Source organism: Panthera leo, chromosome D3 (genome assembly GCF_018350215.1).
Source record: "Panthera leo isolate Ple1 chromosome D3, P.leo_Ple1_pat1.1, whole genome shotgun sequence".
NCBI lineage: Eukaryota > Metazoa > Chordata > Mammalia > Carnivora > Felidae > Panthera > Panthera leo.
Window position 1 is genome coordinate 41,429,063 of NC_056690.1, and position 20,667 is coordinate 41,449,729.

General features: G+C 38.4%; 1 protein-coding gene across 4 annotated transcripts in view; it reads right to left on the reverse strand.

The window, feature by feature from the left end:
- The window catches only part of SMCHD1 (structural maintenance of chromosomes flexible hinge domain containing 1), a 167,728-nt gene extending 148,203 nt beyond the window's left edge, over positions 1-19,525 (reverse strand). For all 4 annotated transcript variants that reach the window (XR_006195121.1, XM_042909996.1, XM_042909997.1 and 1 more), the window contains exons 1-5: positions 19,022-19,525; positions 10,297-10,372; positions 9,278-9,439; positions 4,601-4,683; positions 3,831-3,961 (exon numbers count right to left, since the gene is read on the reverse strand). Coding sequence is in view for 3 of the 4 variants with exons in the window: in XM_042909996.1 (XP_042765930.1) it covers positions 3,831-3,961; positions 4,601-4,683; positions 9,278-9,439; positions 10,297-10,372; positions 19,022-19,198 (629 nt within the window). In the remaining variant the exon portion in view is untranslated. The remainder of the gene's footprint in view (positions 1-3,830; positions 3,962-4,600; positions 4,684-9,277; positions 9,440-10,296; positions 10,373-19,021) is intronic.
- Positions 19,526-20,667: the final 1,142 nt, after the last annotated feature.

Here is a 20,667-nt window from a genome sequence, read left to right on the forward strand (position 1 = left end):
TTAAATTTTAAAACCTGAACTGAAGATCGGTAGGATAGACTAGTGGGAAAGCAACAGTCAATGGTAGAAAATAGGTATGAGACGGGCACTGAGGAGGACATTTGTTGGGATAAGCACTGGGTGTTGTATGGAAGCCAATTTGACAATAAATTATATTTAAAAAAAAAAAAAAGAATGTAGGTATGAATATCTGGGTTATCACTGTAGAATTTCAACTTTTCTGTATGACAATGTTCATAAACTGCTGAGGAAAAGAATAGTGCTGAAGAAACACTCAGATCCAGGTTTTTTTTTTGTTTTTTTTTTTAATGTTTATTTATTTTTGAGACAGAGAGAGACAGAGCATGAATGGGGGAGGGGCAGAGAGAGAGGGAGACACAGAATCGGAAGCAGGCTCCAGGCTCTGAGCCATCAGCCCAGAGCCTGACGCGGGGTTCAAACTCACGAACCGTGAGATCGTGACCTGAGCTGAAGTCAGACGCTCAACCGACTGAGCCACCCAGGCACCCCCAGATCCAGGTTTTGAACCTTTCTACAACTAGCCTGAACTCCACAAAAAACTAGTATTGTTAAAGACATATATGTGACAAATTATTGTAGAGTAAAGGAGAACATAGAGACATAACAAAGGGGAAAAACTTGAATATCAACATTATATACTTTGAATCAATGATAAATTTCTTGGGTGTGATAATGGTATTATCATTATGAGAATATCCCTGTGAAAGAGATACTTGCTGCAGTATTTAGTAGTGAAATTTCATAAAGAATCTAATTTTTAAAATGATTTAGGAAGGGAATGTGAGTATGCATATACACAGAAGATAACAAATGTGACAAAGTGTTATTTAGCAAATAAATCTAGGTGAAAGATACGTGCATGCTAATACTGCTCTTTCAACCTGTTAGCTTTAACTTTTTCAAAATAAAAAGGGTGGGTGGAAGAGGAGTACCAAGGTTGAGCAGGAGTTATAAAGAATTTTGGCAAGTAACAACTCTCACCTCATCTCCCTCTATTCTCCCCTCCATATACTGTGGTCTAACCACACTTGTCTCCTTGCTCTGTCCCAATCAAAACAAGCTGATAATACTTTCAAGGTCTTTGTCTTTGCTGGTATTCTTTCTACTTGGAATATTCTTCCCCCAGATCTTCACTTGGCTATTTTCTTTTAATCATTCAAGTCTCAACCAATGTAATCTCAAAGAGGCCCTCTTATCTAATGATTTTAATTTAAGAGATGCCCATCAGGCTCTAACACATCACCTGATTTTTTTTTTTTTTTTTTAACGTTTATTTTTGAGACAGAGAGAGACAGAGCATGAACGGGGGAGGGTCAGAGAGAGGGAGACACAGAATCTGAAACAGGCTCCAGGCTCTGAGCTGACAGCACAGAGCCCGACGCGGGGCTCGAACTCACGGACCATGAAATCATGACCTGAGCTGAAGTCGGCCGCTTAACCGACTGAGCCACCCAGGCGCCCCTGATTTTTTTTTTTTTTTAATGTTTATTCATTTATTTTGACAGAGAGCAAGAGTGAACGAGGGAGAAACAGAGAGAGAATGAGAGAGAGAATCCCAAGCAGGTTCTATGCTCAGCCTGGAGCCCAATGAGGCATTCTATCCCACGAACCGAACCGTAACATCATGACCTGAGCTGAAGTCAAGAGTTGGATGCTTAACGGACTAAGCCACCCAGGCGCCTCTCTCCCCACCAATATTTTCTTAACAGCAATAATCCATGACTGGAATGCTTATAAATTTTTTGTGTGTTTTACTTCTGTTTTTCTCTCTACAACAAAACCTACAGGCCAAGAGAGTCAGTTGTTTTATATTTTAGGCTGTCCTTGTCTTTCATAGCCTGTGTCCTATGACATCCACTCTTGTATCCAGTAAAAACTAAACTGGAAATAGTAAAGCAACTGATAATCTTCTTCTACAGGAGCAGAAGCTAGGGGAATAAGCTTTGTTAACATCTGATGTTAACAAAAATCAGAGTGGGTGGGTCAAGGGACCGATATTAGACTCAAAGACTATGAGTATATAGTAGCTACAACAACTGATTGTTTAGTGATACCTAAAATGCTAGGACCAAAACCAGCAACACTTAGCTTTCTACCAAAAAATAAAATGTCTTGGGGTGCCTGGGTGGTTCAGTTGGTTGAGTGTGTCCGGCTCCTGATTTCAGCTCAGGTCATGATCTCATGACTTGTGAGATCGAGCCCCATGTCAGGCTCCACGCTGAGCATGAAGGCTGCCTGGGATTCTCTCTCTCCCTCTCCACTACTCGCACTCTCTCAAAATAAATAAATGACTGTTAAAAATTTTAAATTTCCCTAACATTTGACTTAAGTTTAAAAGTTTACATTGTGCTAAGACCTAGAGAAAAATGAGAGTCCATGTTCCATGAATCCAGATAAAATTTAATCTAACACTATAGTTTCTACTCTTCCATTTGATTTAAATGACATTTTTCTACCTTTTTTGCCCAATCTACTATTTGTCCTCCTTTCCCTTATACCTAATATTTCTATTGCATGCTAAATTCTATCCTTACATTATAAAAGACAATGGTCTTTGCCTTCTCTGTGGATACTTTATAAATCCTTGAAATGACATGTACTCATGAATATAATGAAAAAGAATGGTTGTAGAAAAGTCTGAGGGTAACAATGAGAAAGTAGTAACTAAAATGATAGCTTATAGAGCTTGTATTTACTCATTGCTTACCATAAACCAAGCTCTATTCTAAGGATTTTACAGTGTACTAACTCACTTGGTTTTCACAAAACCTCATGAGGTTTTATCCACATTTTACACAGATGTAAACTGAAACCCAAAGAAGTAAAATACCTTGACCAATGTCCTGCAACTATTAAGGCTAGATTCAAACCAAGCCAAATGATTTCTGAGACTGTCTTCACTATATGGCCTCTAACCATGACACTGTAAGTATGTACAAATTTGATAAAAATTGTGGGTGCTGAAATTTCAGAAACAAGAAGGCAAATATGCGAACTATATTAATTTTTAACAATATTAAGATTAATCCCTAAATTTGACTGATTCTCCTTGACATGACAAAAAGAAAAAATAGGACACGAACAAACATTACTTAAAAATAATAATAACAACAACAACAGATTCTTCCCAAGTGTGCTACCTGAAGTACACAACATAGCTGAAAATACCAAAAGACTTGTGGGTCACAGTTCTTACTAGAATTCAGCTAATATCCCAAAGACCTATCTTTATAACCCTGACAACTTCTAGTATATTTTGTTTCCCCTGTAACATTCTCATTCAGGATATTTTCTATAAGCATATTCTGATACAAAACTCTTGACTAGACACTATTCACTAACAGCTGTGAATGTTTTATTAAGCAGAGACCTGTCAAGTAGAGCAATGGTGAACTCAACAGAACTAAATGTGGTTCATTAGACACTCTGTAAGTCACACTGGGTGATTTCTAAAGCCTAGTTTAAAACCATCCTACTGCTCTAGAGACCACAAAGCTCTCATCAAACTTTAGTAAGGAAAGGGTGAAAGGTCCAAAGTACTTAATATATCATAATAGCTTCTACGTATCTTAGGAAATGCAAAAATATTTCTTCAGTGGAAGGGCAAAATATTATGTAATTTTGACTATTTCTAAGTACTGATAATAAAAACTCAATAATATAAAAATCTTAAGTATATATGCTGACAATATATATGCTGATAATGTCAAAACCTCCAATGTACCACATTTAACTAAAGACATATTAGAGTTCCCATCCTTATTAAAATTCCCAGCTCCCCATCAAAAAAGTGAGTAAGGTTTTCTAACCTTTCAAAGTCACCTTGCCTTGTAAATTTTGACAACCTATACACGGCCCAGTTGTTAAGCTGTTTAGAGGTCATTCCTCTTCCATTATCTATTACTGCAACGGCAGGTTTTCCTTGTGTTTCATCAAAAAGCTATGAAATAAGTTCACAAAGACAGGAAAAGTCAAATCAATATTAAAAATATAAAAAGTTAAACATTAAAGAAGTAATTCAATGGGCTCACTCACACATTGCTGGTGGAAGTGTAAATGTATTACAACTTTCTAAAAGGTACTTCAGCTATATAAGTCAAAGGCCTTAGAATTCTTCATGTTCTTTAATCCAGAAATTCCATACCTCAGAATTTAGCTTAAGGAACTAATTAGATACATGTACAAAGACCTATCAATCATGCCAGCATTCCTCACAATGGCAAAAATACAGAAAAAAATCTAAATGTTCAACAATAGTAGATTACATAATTTATCATATAACCAATAAATGAAACTATAACAACATTATACTGCAGAATATTCATATGACAAATGTCTACAACATACTGTCAAAGGAAAGTAGAAGATCACAAAAAACAAAATGTAGGCTAAGATCACACATACATATATACATATATGCATAGAAAAAAGGGCACATAAAAAATTTTAACAATGAAGGGACATCAAATAATTATTTCTACTTTTAGTTTTTGACCTTATTTTCTAATTTTTCTACAATGAACTTACGGTACTTCTATAAAAGGAAAAGTAAAATTTCTTTATAGTATTATTTTCTTACCAATTTGATCTGTATTCTTCTAATACCAGTGTTTCGAGAAGTAGCAGACAATGAATTGTCAATTAATTCGGCAAGAGCAAATGCTGGAAGAGAATGAGAAGACATCACTGCTTAACTTTTCCCTCCCAAATACTTCATTTAAAAGTACAAAGTAAAAGAAACTCTGAAGTACCTTAAGCCATCACTTTTATTTTCCAAAGAGCTAGAATTAAAGTATTATCCTGATCCTAATGATATAATACATAATAAAGGCATCATCACCAATCACCACCGCATAAAAAAGCAGTCATCAACCAGTACTTGTAAGGCACTAAACGGCATGAGTCAGCCAGCCATGATTCCTGGCTTCAAGGAGTTTATAATCTAAAGACAGACATACAGACATAGAAGACAAACAGAAGACCATAACCATAAAATCAAATACTAGTTCGTGGTATGTAATACATCATGCACAAGTCAAAAGTAAACACATTTAGAGATGAAGGGGCAAATCTAAAGCAACTATAAAAGTGTCTATTAAGAACTAATTTAGATATGGAAATCTTGTAACTAACAGCAACTTGTCAAATGGCAGAACATGTCTGTTTAACAGAGAACTGCTAATTATTTCCTACAACAACCAAGCTGATATTCAACTTCTTAATGGCTCACTATTATCACCTAATATTCTCTTTTCTTCAAGGTCACTACTAAAACTATTTTCCACTTTTATTTCCTTAATTAAAAAGGGCAACATACCAAATTTATGTCTCTTACTTTCCCTGAAGCATAACCCAACACTATAAATTAATCCACAGAGTAGCACCCCAGCAAGCATTCCAAAGTCTAAACACTTACAGAATGGCTATGTTTATAAACTACAAAGAAGTTACCACAAATCAGATTACATAAAAGGATATGGCCAATGGTAATGTCTAGAAAATGGAGGAGGAACATTGTAAGAAATGGGAGGAAAAGAAAGAATTAAGAGAAATTTGGAGGGAAGAATTTGTATCTGCAGAAATATGAATGAACAAAAGAAAAAAATTCAAGATGGTTTTGGGTTTTGAGTCTTTGCTCTAGAAGACTTGATAAATGGTCATATTTACCAGTAAGGAAAAATTTAGAGGGGAAGGAAAACAATCATTCCGTTTTAGCTGCAATGCACCACCACTACTACATCAAACTCAATGAGTATAGGTAGCCCATAGGGAGCTAGAACAGATACTTGAGAGAATAAAAACAGCCAGAGGTAAGGATTTTTGCTTCACTGACAGAACAGTCAAGGCTTGGATCACTTCATTAAGAGAAAAGTATAAACAAAGAGCAGCATGACTTGAAGAAATATCCACTATATGGTCAAGGATAATAAGAAGCACCACCAAAGGCCAATGAAACAAAAGGAGGGAAAGACCTAGGAATGTAAAGTCACAGTAATCAAAGCAAGAACTTAAACAGGGAGACTTTCTTTTTCATATGACAGCAGGAATGATGACTAGCACAACTAATCTGGAAGGCACTTAAATTTATATCAAATCTTGAAAATGAACTACCTATTCACTCTATAATTATGTATTTAGAAATCTATCTCCAGAGAAAGAATTACAAGTTCATTCAATATGCAAGTATTTAAACACTTACTATTTTCAGCCATTATTCTAGGGATAGAACAAAACAGACAAGAGTCCTAATCTTGTGGAGTTAACATTCTAATTAAAAGATGGAAGAATCAGGGCGCCTGAGTGGCTCATTTGGTTAAGCATCTGACTTCAGCTCAGGTCATGATCTCACTCCTGGTGAATTCAAGCCCCACATTAGGCTCTGTGCTGACACCTCAGAGCCTGAAGCCTGTTTTGGATTCTGTCTTCCTGTCTCTCTGCCCCTCCCCTGCTCACCCTCTCTGTCTCAAAAATAAACAAACATTAAATTTTTTTTTTAAAAAGATGGAAAATGATGAGAGAGATGGAAAATGTAATATAATCATAATCATCTTAGAAAGTTGTATACGTGATGGAGAAAAGAAAGAGCAAAGAGACTAACAGTTAAGGCACAAAGGAAATACAGTTGCAATCTTAAGCAGGTTAATTTTTGTTAAGAAGGTAATAAACAAAACTTCAAAGAGGTGAGGCAATGAGACAGGGCCTATCTGGACAAAGAGTATTACAAGCAGAAGGCCCTAAGCTAAGTATAGAGCTGGAACTGGGGTAAAATGAACAAGCAAAAAGAAGAGTTGAGACAAAGGCAGAGAACTCACAAAGCAGAGCTACAAAGGTCATATAGATGATTAAAAAGACTTCGGCTTTTATTCTCAGTGAAATGGGGAACCATCAGTGTTTTCAGCAGAAGAGTAACACAATCTGACTTCTCAAACCTTACGTGGACAGGCATGAAAAGATAGAGATGAATTAAGAGTTCACTATATAATCTAAGTGATGATTCCTCGAGATCAGGTTTAAAGAAACAAACTGTCATTTCTAGATACACACTGAGGATAGCGCCAACAGAACTTTCTGACAGACTGAATGAAAGATCAATTTGATTTTTGGCCTAAGCAACTAAAAAAACAGCAATAATCAATTTGGATGGGAAAATTATGTGTAGTTAGGATTCATTGATCAGATCAGGGCTCCCATCTTAGGTTTTCTAGTGGAGATAACATATGGGCAGCACAGACAAAACTGGGATTCAGGAGAGAAGTCTGACATTATTATCAATATTTAACTAAAAACTACCATTTCTATCACCTCCATTTAGGAGTCACTGCCATAAAGACGGTATTTAGAACAATGACATTGGATAGGATGACTAAATAAGATAAGGAACCAAGGAACTAAGCCCTGAGGCACTTCAAGATTAAGAAGGTTGAGGAGGGAGGTCAATTATATCTCAATTAAAGAAAAAAAGAAAAAGAAGAAAAAAAGAAGATGGAGAGAGAAGACTACAGAGAAGACAGTGAGGTAGAAACAAAATAGAGTATGGTTTCTCAAAAGTTAAGTGAAGATTATTTTACCAAGGAGGAAAAAGTGACAAACTGTCAATGCCTTGAGTAAAATGGGAACTGAAAACTGATCATTGGATTTAGTCACTGGAGACTTTCAAAGTGTAACTACAGGGGCAACTGGGTGGCTCAGTCAGTTGAGCATATAACTCCTAATTTCAGCTCAGGCCATGGCCCCAGGGTTGTGGGATCAAACTCCCTGTTGGGCTCCTCACTGAGCATGGAGCCTGCTTAAGATACTCTCTACCACTCTGGTAGAGAGTACTCTGGCTCGCACTCTCTTTAAAAAAAAAAAAAATACAAGAGAGTGAAAAGGAGAGAATGGGAAGAGGAGCGACACTACTGACAGTAAATACAGTCAACTCTTTTAAGGAGTTTTGCTGTAAACGGGAACAAAAACTGGGCAGTAGCTGGTGCAAGTAAGTATGATGTTTTTAAGATGGGAGAAATAAGACGGTAGCTTTCTTGTATATAATGAACATCAGAGGTAATAAATATAACGGTTAGGAGTTCAAGTTCAGTAGTTCTTCCTCTGCTAGGGTTCAAATCCTGGCTCCAACACTTATTAGTAGGGTGGCCTTTGTCAAACTACCTAAAATCTCTTAGCCTCAGTTTCTTCTGCAAAGTAGGGTCATTACCTAACATTAGTTACTACATGGGATTAAGGATTAAATGAGATAATGTTCATAAAGCATTTGGCACAGAGCCTGCCACTGCAGCTGACAGTAGTAATACCAGTACTTCAGATGAGGATGTGTACAAAGATTTAGACAAAAGAATATTCAGTCATGTGTCACATAAAAAAGACTAAAAACAACCTAAATGTCTAACAGTAGAACACTGTTCAAAGAAATTTATGTAAATAATGTATAAACACTAAAAACAAATATACACTGACATATATATTAAACATGTTCATTTTATTTTAAACAAAAAAGTAGATTAAAGAAGTATGTACCATATAAAACCACTAAAAAAGTTATGAAAGGGTCTGAAATGATAAACACCAAAGTGTAAGTGGTAGTTATATCTGTGTGGTAGAGATATGATGTTCTCTATGTTCTCTTTACTTATCTATGTATTCTAATTTCCTACAAACTATAATGCATACAACGAGAAAAATATTTTTAATAAGTTTATAATGAATATCTAAGTAGTACTGAACACATTGGCAGGATCCAGACAGAAAAGACTCTCTAAATCAACTGATTTATATAAAGGTCATTAGCAAACAATCCAAAGGTAGGATAAAAGTGGTGAGAAGTAATGGTAGAAAGAAACAAGAAATGGAGACCAGACCAAAAACCACTTACTTGTGCAGTTCAGGTATACAAATTTGTAACATAAAAAAAAAATTTTCTCAATTAGGAGAGGTCTACAGGAAGCCAGGAAGAATAAATCAGAGTATACAAGAGATGGAAAGATATGTAGGTACAATATTTCTTATACGTTAAAGTGGAAGAAATTGTAATACTAACTAGATTAGTTTTAAAAGAGAGGTATCTTTACTCTGAAGAAGACTTAGATAGAAAAAGAAACATATTGTGATGAAGAGGTTGAAGCTAGGAAGTTCACAATGACCAGTCATATCTTCTAATAAAGTAGAAACAGAATTTTTAAAAAGTGAAGGAATGCAACATGTGGTCAAGGGATAAAGTATAGTAATAGTTTGTCAAAATTAGTACAGATGTAATACTTACGCAAAGGATTTTGTCCTTCACTTGCGTAATATTCATACATGCCACTTTTAACCAGTGTGTCATAGTGAGGTAGGAAGTCAATTCGTTCTTTTGTAGCTGTAAGTAGTAACTGATTGACTGACTGTAGCAGGTATAGAGTGACTCCATCTTTAACAGTGTCATCTGTAATTAAGAAGTAATAACTTAAGTGCTACACTAGTATCAGAAACACCATGAATTTATAATTCTGAATATGCAAATTATATCTATAAGATATCTTTAGAGATGGTACAGGCAAACCCTCAAACAATGGATCTATCTATAAATTCAGTTGTGTTTTATTAAGGATAGTACAGTGGAATTGGCCCAAATATTTCCACTCATCTACAACACTCAATTCTTAATAAGTTAAACTATCGCAGGAAATCAGACAAGGAACTAAATTCAAAAGGAATCAAGCATGAAAACTGGCAGGTCCTGGAATCTAATTGGATAAAAAAAAAAAAAAAAAAAGATAGTGGGGGACACCTGGGTGGCTCAGTCAGTTAAGCGTCCGACTTCAGCTCGGGTCATGATCTCACGGTTCATGAGTTCGAGCCCCGCATCTGGCTCTGCGCTGACAGTACAGAGCCTGGAGCCTGCTTTGGATTCTGTGTCTCCCTCTCTTTGCCCCTTCCCCACTCACACTCTGTCTCTCTCTCAAAAATAAACAAACATTAAAAAAATTTAAAAAAAAAAGATAGTGGAAGAATCTAAGTTGGCGAGAATTAACTTCTTGAGGGCCCATGTAAAAGAAATGTGGCCAAGTATTACACAACATCTCATCTTCTGCAGCCGTAAATGACAACTATTTTTCTATAATCTTGTTTGAAAAATATGACCTCTACACAAACTGTGCACATATAATCAGTTTCCCCCTCCACTCCACGAAAGTAACCAAAATTATCAATAATTTTAGATGCTTATCTGTGTAATAAAATAGTTACTGCCCTATAATATACTAGAATATACTAAATATAAAAGCATCAAACACTGCTTACCAAAATTATCACAGGTAATTTCTTTCCTACTTGTTGTTGTAATAACAAATTTCTCTTCAGGTGAAATGCCAAGTGTCTATCCAAAATAATAGGAATAAAATCAATTATTACACAAAGGAAATAAATACATCATTCAAGTTCATAAGAATATGAAAATATTGATAGTATATCATAACCCTGTAACAATTACTGTATTTGCCTAAGAAATGTTAAGTCTTAATATTTCAAAATTTTTCCTTTGCATAAGTAAGGACAGCTCTACCTATTAATTACCTATTTGCTTAACAAGGTTGTTTTTTCTTCTACTGGCATATAAAAAGCCACCTAGGAACATGATGATTAGATGGAATATTTCAAAAGAATTTTAATATGAGCAGGGCCTCCTAGGCAAAAGGCATGCTATTTCATGTCAACACATAAGTAAACTCATTTGAAGGAAGCATTAACACTTATGCTCATATAAATACTTAAATACACAAAAAGTACTAGAAAAAAGGAGAAGTTAATATTTATAACACAGAGGTAAGGATAGCCATGCTATGCAGGATTTTCCATATTAAAGAATCTCTTTAATCTATTATAACCCCTTCCAAAAGAGTAACTTTAAAAAATTAAGGCAAATTATAAATTCTGAGAGGGAATTCCAACAGGAGACAAAGAGCATCCTTAGGAAACCAAAAGCCTTCCTGAAACAAGATGAAGATCAACAAAGAGAAAAGAACAAAAAATCATGATCAAAAGGAAAAAATACAAATGAATGACCAATGAACATACAAAAAATAGACATTTTACAACTGATCAAAAAATGACAATAAGAAAAATGAGTTAACATTTCCATTAAAATTTTACATATCTTTACAATTAAAAGCCATATGCTCTTTCTAAAATTAAACAATACAACAATGTATAGTTAAGTGAAAAGACTGACTTCTGCTTTGAGTAATGATGGACTAATCTTAGACCAACTTTGCCACCAGGGTGGGACGGACAACTAGACTGATGATACTCACTCAAATCTTCAATAGCGATACTAAACCCTTATTGGTTCCCACTGAAACTTGTTAAAGCACCAACTCCTTATTCTAAACACTGACTAAAGGGAAAAAATAAAGGGGCGCCTGGGTAGCACAGTTGGTTGAGTGCTCTAGATCTCAGCTCAGGTCATGATCTCATAGCTTCTGAGTTCCAGCCCCTTGTAGGGCTCTGTGTTGACGGCATGGAGCCTGCTTGGGATTCTGTTTCTTCTTCTCTCTGCCCTTCCCCGCTTGTGTGCTCTCACGCACTCTCTCTCAAAATAAATAAACTTAAAAAGAAATTAAGGGAAAAAACACAGCATTTATCCTGCCTTTTTGGTACCAACTGTATTTAGGGGTAACCAAAGAGCTCTAATTGATGAGGCAAAGTTGTTATGTAGAGAATTCCAGCTAATAAATACAGGAGGAATGGCAATCAAAATATCACCATTAATGGATGAACTGTCAATTTTGTTATGGAGGGATCCAGGTGAAACCACCTGAATCCCACCTGAATGCTAATATGATCTTAGCACTGCTAAGAGTGGGAGAAATATTCATTTATTACATGCCTCTTGATACAATGTAACATAAAGTACCAGCACCACCTACCTATGAGGTATTCTTTGCCTCCATACCTCAAAGAAGTTGAATCTAAATTTTGCTTATAAACCTTTAAAAATAACTTGTTTACAGGACATATGGAGATAGAACAAGTTAAATTACACCATGAAGGAGCACAAATCCATAATGTGCACTATTCAAGAAAAACCTGTTTGATTTCTTCAACAGGCAAAGGTCAAGAAAAACTGAGAAATTGGGGAAAGACAGTTGTGCTGAAATGCTCTAAATTCATAATATAAAAAAACAAATTCAACATGAGGACACTGATGGAATCTTGATTTTAAAAAACCAATTATAAAAAGACATTTTGAAATAATCAGAGATACCTGTATATGAACAAAGCTATCAGACAATATTTTAAGATGTTAATTTTGATGGTGTGATCACAGAAATAAATCCATGTGAAAAGCTAGGAGTAAAGTGAACCAAGAACTGGAATATGCCACAAAAGACAAAAATGATACTTGTGTAGTAAAATACTTGGTAACTGTTGAATCTGGATGATGGGTTAATGTGGGCTCATTATACTATTATCTCTTTATGTTTGAAGCTTTTTGTAAGAGAAATGTGTAACATAAAATATACTATAACAGACCAGTGGAAGAGAACAGTGGATCGTGATACAGACCCACATATATATACATGGAAATAGGAAGTGACATTATAAATTGGTGCGGAAAGAATAATTTCAATGAATGATACTGAAACTAGATAACTGCATAAAAATAGGTAAAATAAGATCCCCATCTTAACATACACAAAAAGAAATTTCAAGAGAATTAAAGATGCTGTATGTTAACCCAAATTTTAGAGGAGAACACAGAGGAATAATTTTGAGAAGACAGAGAAAAGGATTTCTGAAAATATACAAAAAGTGCAAGCCATAAAGGAAAAAATTAGAAAATATGAAGATACACTCATCCTCACTAGTAGAGAAATTAAAGCAACTTATTCCCATGAGGTCGGCAAAAATTTTAAGTCCTGATAATATAAAGTACAGGCCTCCACACAGGGAAACTGTTATTACACTATTAATAAATACACTATTTATACACTATTAATAAAATGATAATTAGGGTCACCTGAGTGGCTCAATCGGTTGGGCACCCGATGGCTGAGGTCATGATCTCAGGGTTTGTGTATTCAAGCCCCACACTGGGCTCACTGCTGTCAACACAGAGTCCATTTTGGATCCTCTGTCCCCTTCTCTTTCTGCCCCTCCCCCACTCATGCTCTCTCAAAAATAAATATTTATTAAAAAAAAAAAAAGACTGATAATCAATACAACTATATTGAAAAACAATCTGGGGGTGTCTGGCTGGCCCTGTCTGAAGAGCATGTGACTGATGCTCTTGGGGTCGTGAGTTCAAGTCCTATGTTAGATACAGAGGTTACTTAAATAAACTGTAAAAAAAAAAAAAAAAAAAAAAAAAAGCAATCTGGTATACTTTACTAAAATTAAAGATAATCATATCCTATAGAATTCCACCCTACAGAAATGAAGCTATGGACATAAACTGATGGGGAATAAAACTGTACTTGTTTAACAAATAAAAACTGGCTTTACAGACCTTTATTAGTTTTGTGTAATGAGTCTTTACTTTTTAGTTCACTACTACTTTATTTCTACAGTGCCCAATTGCTAGATCATGTGCTTATGTACCCTGCAGAATAAAGTCTGTTCTTACAGTTACTGAAAAACTATGTGCCAAGTTGAATTTTTAAGATTTACGTGCATCTGAATTATATCTAATAATTCCATACACTCTCTCCATTAATCTGTTATTATTCAACTAAGATACTAAGTTTTTTGTCTTCCTTACCTATAATTCTGTATATGAGAATTATTTCTTGAAATCATAATTTTTCTCAATATTTTTAAGTCTTTGATATTTGGCAAATATAAATTACATTTTTACATAATTCATTATGCTTTTATGCAAGACGGCGTATCCTTCTCTCTCTATATTTTTAGTCTAACTTCTATCTTATCAAGACATAAACTAAAGTCTTTCATGTTTTGTATTAACCTGGCCTTGAATACAGATACACTTACTCTGCCTTTCCCTATACGAAAGCAGAATAACATTCTATTTGGGCAAGAGACTTGATTAGGCTTTTTTTTTTAATGTTTATTTATTTGAGACAGAGAGAGACAGAGCACGAGTGGGGGAGGGGCAGAGAGAGAGGGAGACACAGAATCAGAAGCAGGCTCCAGGCTCTGAGCTGTCAGCACAGAGTCTGACACGGGGCTCAAACTCACAAACCTTGAAGTCATGACCTGAGCCGAAGTGGGTCGTTCAACCGACTGAACCATCCAGGCGCCCCTAGGTTTTTTCATTTTTAAAAGAATACTTTGATCCCATCATTTTCTGGGTTAATTGGTAAAGCAGACAGATCTGCCTTTAATGGGTAATAAAAATTACCTGCCTTCCATCTCTTTAGGTCACCTTCAAGCTACCTGTTGTCCAACCTTCCTCAAAAGCCAATTTTAAACTTTTCTTAACGGCTAATTAAATTGAGTCCATAAAGTCTTCAAATACTTTAAATTTCATCCATAGATTAAGTCAGAAACTACATACTTCGACCCATTGTTCTGAAACTCTGCAAACTAGCCTTTAGTTTGTCCTTTGACATTATACCTAATGTGCAGGTTTTGTCCCTGAATCAACAACAGACCAGTAACACCCATACTGCACGTGAGTGAGAAATTTCTAAGAAAAAAAAAAAGAAGAAGAAAATCTGAGGAGTGCCTGGGTGGCTCAGGTGGTCAAGTATCCAACTTTGGCTCAGGTCATGATCTCACAGTTCGAGAGATCAAGCCCCACATCGGGCTCCATACTGACAGAGTGGAGGCTGCTTGGGATTCTCTCTCTCCCTCTCCCTGCTGCTCCCTGACCCATGCTTTCTCTCTCTCAAAAATAAATAACTTAAAAAAAAAAAAACTTAAAAAAATCCGAGTGGTTACTGGTTAAAGCAGCTTGCATTACCCTAAATAACACATACCCTACCTTGCATTAAAGGAAATAAGCAGCAGCCTTTCCTCTCTTTAAGGACGTTGTCCGTATTATGAGGATTTGAAAGGAATCTAGGGAAAATTATTTCTCAAATCAAAGCTTTGCTTCACTAGCAAATGGAATGTTTTCATTTTATAGACACTGTAGTTTTTCTATCAATTATCTTTCCTTGTTTTGACCTCTAAGAAACTCAAAGCTGATTTCAAGGCTAAGCAATGGTGGAAGATATTATCAAAGTTTATTAACTCTCTTCAGGTTACTATTTTATTCCTTCCTATACCCACTTTTGCTTCTTCTTTTAATCTTCTGGAAAAATAATTTTTTTTAAGATTTTAAGTAATTTCTACACCCAACTTGGGGCTCAAACCCACAACCTCAAGAGCGAGAGTCACATGCTCCACCAAATGAGCCAACCAAGCACCCCTCATCTTCAGAATTTTTCTAAAAAAATTTTTTACATTTACTTTTGAGACACAGAGAGAGACAAAACATAAGTGGGGGAGGCGCAGAGAGAGAAGGAGACACAGAATCCAAAGCAGGCTCCAGGCTCTGAGCTGTCAGCACAGACCCCGACGTGGGGCTTGAACTCATGAACCGTGAGATCATGACCTGAGCAGAAGTCAGACACTCAACCGAGCCACCCAGGAGCCCCCCAGAATTTTTAATATGTGTACCCTATGTACCAAAATTTTTTAAAAGGAAGAGAGTGATTCATTTAACAGCTATAAACTAACTAGTGGTACAGCTCCTGCCCTCAACAAGCATACAGATTTTTTTAAGTATCATGGTAGAGTAACAACGTATAGTGGAACCACACAAAGAAAAAAGTAAACATCTCCTCAAAATTGGAGATGGAGGGGAAGGTTTGCATACTTGGGACTTAATGTCTGGATATATTCTGAAGAGCTAGCCAAATGAATCATCTTCTATGATTCTGCAAGGCCACAAGGGCTCAGGTGAAGTCAATAGCTGCATATCACAAGTGTAAGGGATTCTTCCAAATCTATTCCTTCCTTTTTTTTTTTTTCAACTTTCTTCTTTCCTCTTGACTGCTCCCTTCTTCCACCAAGTGAACTTTTACCAAATAACAGTTTAGAATACATAATACTGTTTAGCACTACAAACACTTATTAGTTCAAGTTTTAATGAAAAACTTTTACTTAGTGCATTATTTTGCCTCCTCCCCAACAAGGAAAATAAAGGCTGTAGTAAATAACGTGGGCACTGTGGAGATTTTTTTAAATAAAAATACAAGCTTCAGAATCAAAGAGACCTAGATTTAACCCCAGTTTCACTGCTTATTAACTGTGTAATCTTGGACTTAATTCAGTAATTTAATGCAGTTCTTCATGCAGGTAATGGAGACAAGGTTATGGGATTAGGTTACATAATCTAATGATGCTTTAAAAAATAAATTCTGCGGGGCACCTGGGTAGCTCAGTCGAGTAAGTGTCTGACTTCGGCTCAGGTCATGATCTCGCAGTCCCCAAGTTTGAGCCCCGCATTGGGTTGTGTGCTAACAGCTCAGAGCCTGGAGACTGGTTCAGATTCTGTATCTTCCTCCCTCTCTGCCCCTCCCCCCCCAAAATAAACAAACATTAAAATTTAAAAAAAATAAATAAATTCTGCAAAAAAAGTTAGCCTTCCATTCTTTTTCCTTAACTAGTTCTTCCCTCTCCCTCTGATCAAATTTCACCTTTGTCTCTTCCAGCAGAAAAAAGTGGGAAGGAGGAGGAAAGAATTCGTCAAAAGAAAGATTTTGTTTGGTTTTCAAATTAAGATACTGAAGGAATGGAATAAATATATCTATTCCCTATAACAACTTAATTTGAGGCAAAGTGGTATAACAGAAAAAATATGGGTTCTGGGTTTGAATTCTAATTCAAGACTGTACTGTTCTACTTAAGTGAGTCACCATCTCTAAAAGTGAGTTATCACTTCTGTAATAATACTTCCCCTAAATAACAGTTACTGACACTTTTCACAAGGGAGAATTTATTTCTAAAGAGGGAGTGAATTAGTACGTTATTGAAAACAAATCTGAAAATACCTATCAAGAGCTTTAAAAATATTCCTGACCTTTGATACAGAAAATTCACTTTCAAGTTTCTAAACAAAAGAAAAAGACATAAAACACGATGTATTCAAAGATGCTTATCATGGAATTACTTAAAATTGAAAGTAACGTAAATGTTGACAAAAAGAAGGGATTTGGTTATGTAAACAGTGGTACGAAACAAACTATTTCAAACTTTGATTATGAAGACTTGCATTAAAATAGAAAAATGCTGACAATATTAACTGAAAAAATAGAATGCAAACGTGCGTCACAACAATAAAAAAAAAAAAAAAATCAGGGTAGGGTTATCTGGGTGGCTCAGTCGGTTAAGCATCCAACTTCTGCCCGGGTTATGATCTCTAGGTTTGAGTTTGAGCACTGCCTCGGGATCTGTGCTGACAGCTCAGAGCCTGGAGCCTGCTTGGGATTCTGTGTCTCCCCCTCTCTCTGCCCCTCCCACGCTCGTGCTCTCTCTCAATAAATAAATGTTAAAAATATTTTTTTTTTAAATCGGGTAAGGATACAAAAAAATAACTCCAAGTGCTACCAGTATTTATAAATGTTATAGTAAAGGTTTCCTTTTCTCCCCCCTGTTCCATATTTTCTTTAATGTGCCGATATTTTTAACAATAAAAATAATGAACATAGAGTTCCCTTTTTGTGGAATGGTTTTGGAAACATTCATCAAAAAAAGATGAGCATTCATTCGGTTTTCAAATACATGGGAATCTGCTACTTCCAGGCACGGAATGAATGCACTGTTTATAATTTTGGCATTTGCCATGTGCCAGGCACAGTTCTAGACACTGGGAATACAGCCGTGAACAAACCAAAGTCCTTGCTCTTAAGTCGCTCTTATTCTACAGATATTGATTTCAATTATTTCAGCAACTACACAGAGTTGTGTGTCTAGAACAGTACTAAATCACCAGCCTCACCAAATTAAAACAATGCTTCAACACAAAGTTCTCTTTCCTTGGAAGCTAAGTAGCTTTGTAGCTTAAAAAGAACTTCATGTGGTTAAAACAGCACAGGGCTGTATCCTTTCTTTAAAGCTCAGGCACCACCACCGCCACATATCTAGAAGACACTTGACAGTTTAAAGTAGCTTTTCCTACACAATCAGTAATTTTTAGAGCAAACTAACACAGTCGAGATACATATACAAATATATATAGTCACACATATACACATCTCACACACACACATACATATATACACTGTATATACACACACTATATATATAGTGTATGTATGTATATATATATATATATATATATATACATACATACATATACACACACACACACACCCTTCTTTGATGTTTCACAGTTACCCACAGACACCTTTCGAGCTAGTTCTAAAACTCTCAAGGGCTACGGTTCAGAGAACCAGAAGGGCAGCTCCACCTGCGAAGCTAACTCGGACAAGTGCTTCCACCAGGGAAAGAAGGACCTTGCCAGGGCGGGCCCACAAACCTCCTTGACAGGACGACCGGGGAAATTGTTGGATCATTTAATGAACCTGAGGTAAACCGACTCCAGGAATTTCAGAACTCCCAACCATCGCAAGTCATAACAGAGCCATCGGGTTACAACTCTGTTCTCTATTTTAAAACAAAAAGTTCCTCACGAAAGAGACACAGTGACTTTTCCCTCCTGGAAGATGGGTTTAGAGTACTAAGGGCTTAGAGTACTAAGGTCGCCACGGGCCAATTAAACGCGAGGTTAAGAAATCCCGGGCAGCGAGGGCCACCCCGACCCCAACCCCGTAAAAGGGCAGGGGGAGGCCCACGGAGTTGCTGGCTCTACACTCCCAGGCCGAGGCTGGGACCAGCCCAAGGCTTCCAGCCGCCCGGCCACGGGCATGGCGGGCACCCGGCAGAGAGAAGCCAAGGCCGCAGAACTAGGGCCAGGTGACAGGTTTATTGCCCTTGGTGAGCAAGTTGAGTGTCTCGTCACCTTCCCAACCCAAACTCTACCCGCGCATCCCTCCTCGGACCCTTGGCGTACCTGACACACAGAGGCGCGGAACCTTGCGTAGTCCGAGCGCTCCTCGACCTGCAGCACCCGGTCCCCGAGCTCGGACTCCTTTTCCCGCCGGTCAAACAAGTACACCGTCCTGCAGCCGTCGCCTCCGCCGTCCTCTCCAGTTCCCACCGAGGGCCCGCCGCCGCCCGCCGCTGCCATATTGGGGGAAAGGAGAAAAAACGGCAGCGCCGGCCTCTACCGCGGCCGGCTCGGGGCCGAGGTGCAGGCTCCGCTCGGCGCCTTTAGCTCCAGCCCCCGGGGCGGCGCGAGGCCTCTAGCCCGGCGCGCTACAGCTCCTCCCTCAGTGGCGGAGGCGGCGGCCGAGCAGCGCCGGGCGCGAGGATCACCCGGGAACCGATTCAAACGAGCTCCTGCTCCTGCACACGTCACTTCCGCGGCCCGTCGATCCCGGGGAGAAGGGGGCGCGCAGCGCGCTCTCCGTATGGCCGGGACCCGCGCCCGCCGCCTTCCACGCGAGCTTCGCAGTGCAACCCACGACCAGGGCCGCCGCCCGGACTGTGGCGCAGGAGGAAGAAGGGCCTTTCGCCGCGCACAGGAGGCGGGGCGAATCCGGCAGGCCGCGCGGGCGGGGCGGGGCTTCAGCGGCTGCCTCCCTGGACCCGCCCCTTTCGCCCTCCAGAAGTTGGGAGGGAAGCGCGGTTCCTTGTGGGCGCCTGCGCTCTGGGGGGCGACCCATTTCCCAAGAAGGAGAGCTAGTGCGGACACCTGCGGCAGGGGTCTTCCGAGTGGTTGTTTTCTCCTGGCCGAGAATGTCCTGGTACATTCCCGCCTCAGCGTGACCCCGACCGACTCTCCCTGGCCTCGAGCTCCCGGGGCTGCGGCGGTGGTGCCCGGGCCAGGGCTGCGTCCTCTGCGCCCTGGTCGCCTGAATGCGGAGGCTGGAAGAGGTCGGGCTGGCGGGCCTCGGGCGTCGCTGGGTGGGATTTCCTACGTAGCGAGCACGTGTGTCCCCACGCGGAGAAAACAGACGCCCAGGCACCTACGCCACCTTTTCCACCCCATTTGCTGGTGGTTCTTTGTGGGCTCCAGTGTGGGCCACTGAGACAAAGCTGGTCCCTGAGAACGTCCGAACCTAGGTTCTCTGACGTCACTGTGGCCTTCCCTCAGGCGGCCTCTGAGGGTCCCGAAATGTCTGCGATTCTAAACCTTCCCACTGAACTGGCCAGACCTTCACGGCAGCGGTCTTGTTGCCAAAAATTGTGAATGAGAACACCTATGCCAAAGGATTAAGTTACGTAATTTTAGCAAAATGCTTACCATATAGTCTGCTTTCATAAAAGTCTTTATTGCCTTTCATTAAACATGCTTACCGCCGGTAGTGCCCTAACTCAACAACAAATAAAAATGTCATTGTTGGGAGGACTCAGTCATTTATTCTCTAATTCTTTTTTTTTTTTTTTAATTTATTTATTTTTGAGAGAGAGAAGGAGACACAGAATCTGAAGCAGGCTCCAGTCTCTGAGCTGTCAGCACAGAGCCTGCAGGCTCCAACCCACGAACGGTGAGATCATGACCCAAGACCAAGTTGGACTTTGAGCCACCCAGGCGCCCCTACTCTCCAATTCTTAAAAATGTTTAGTGAATATTTTGTACTTGAGAGTGACATT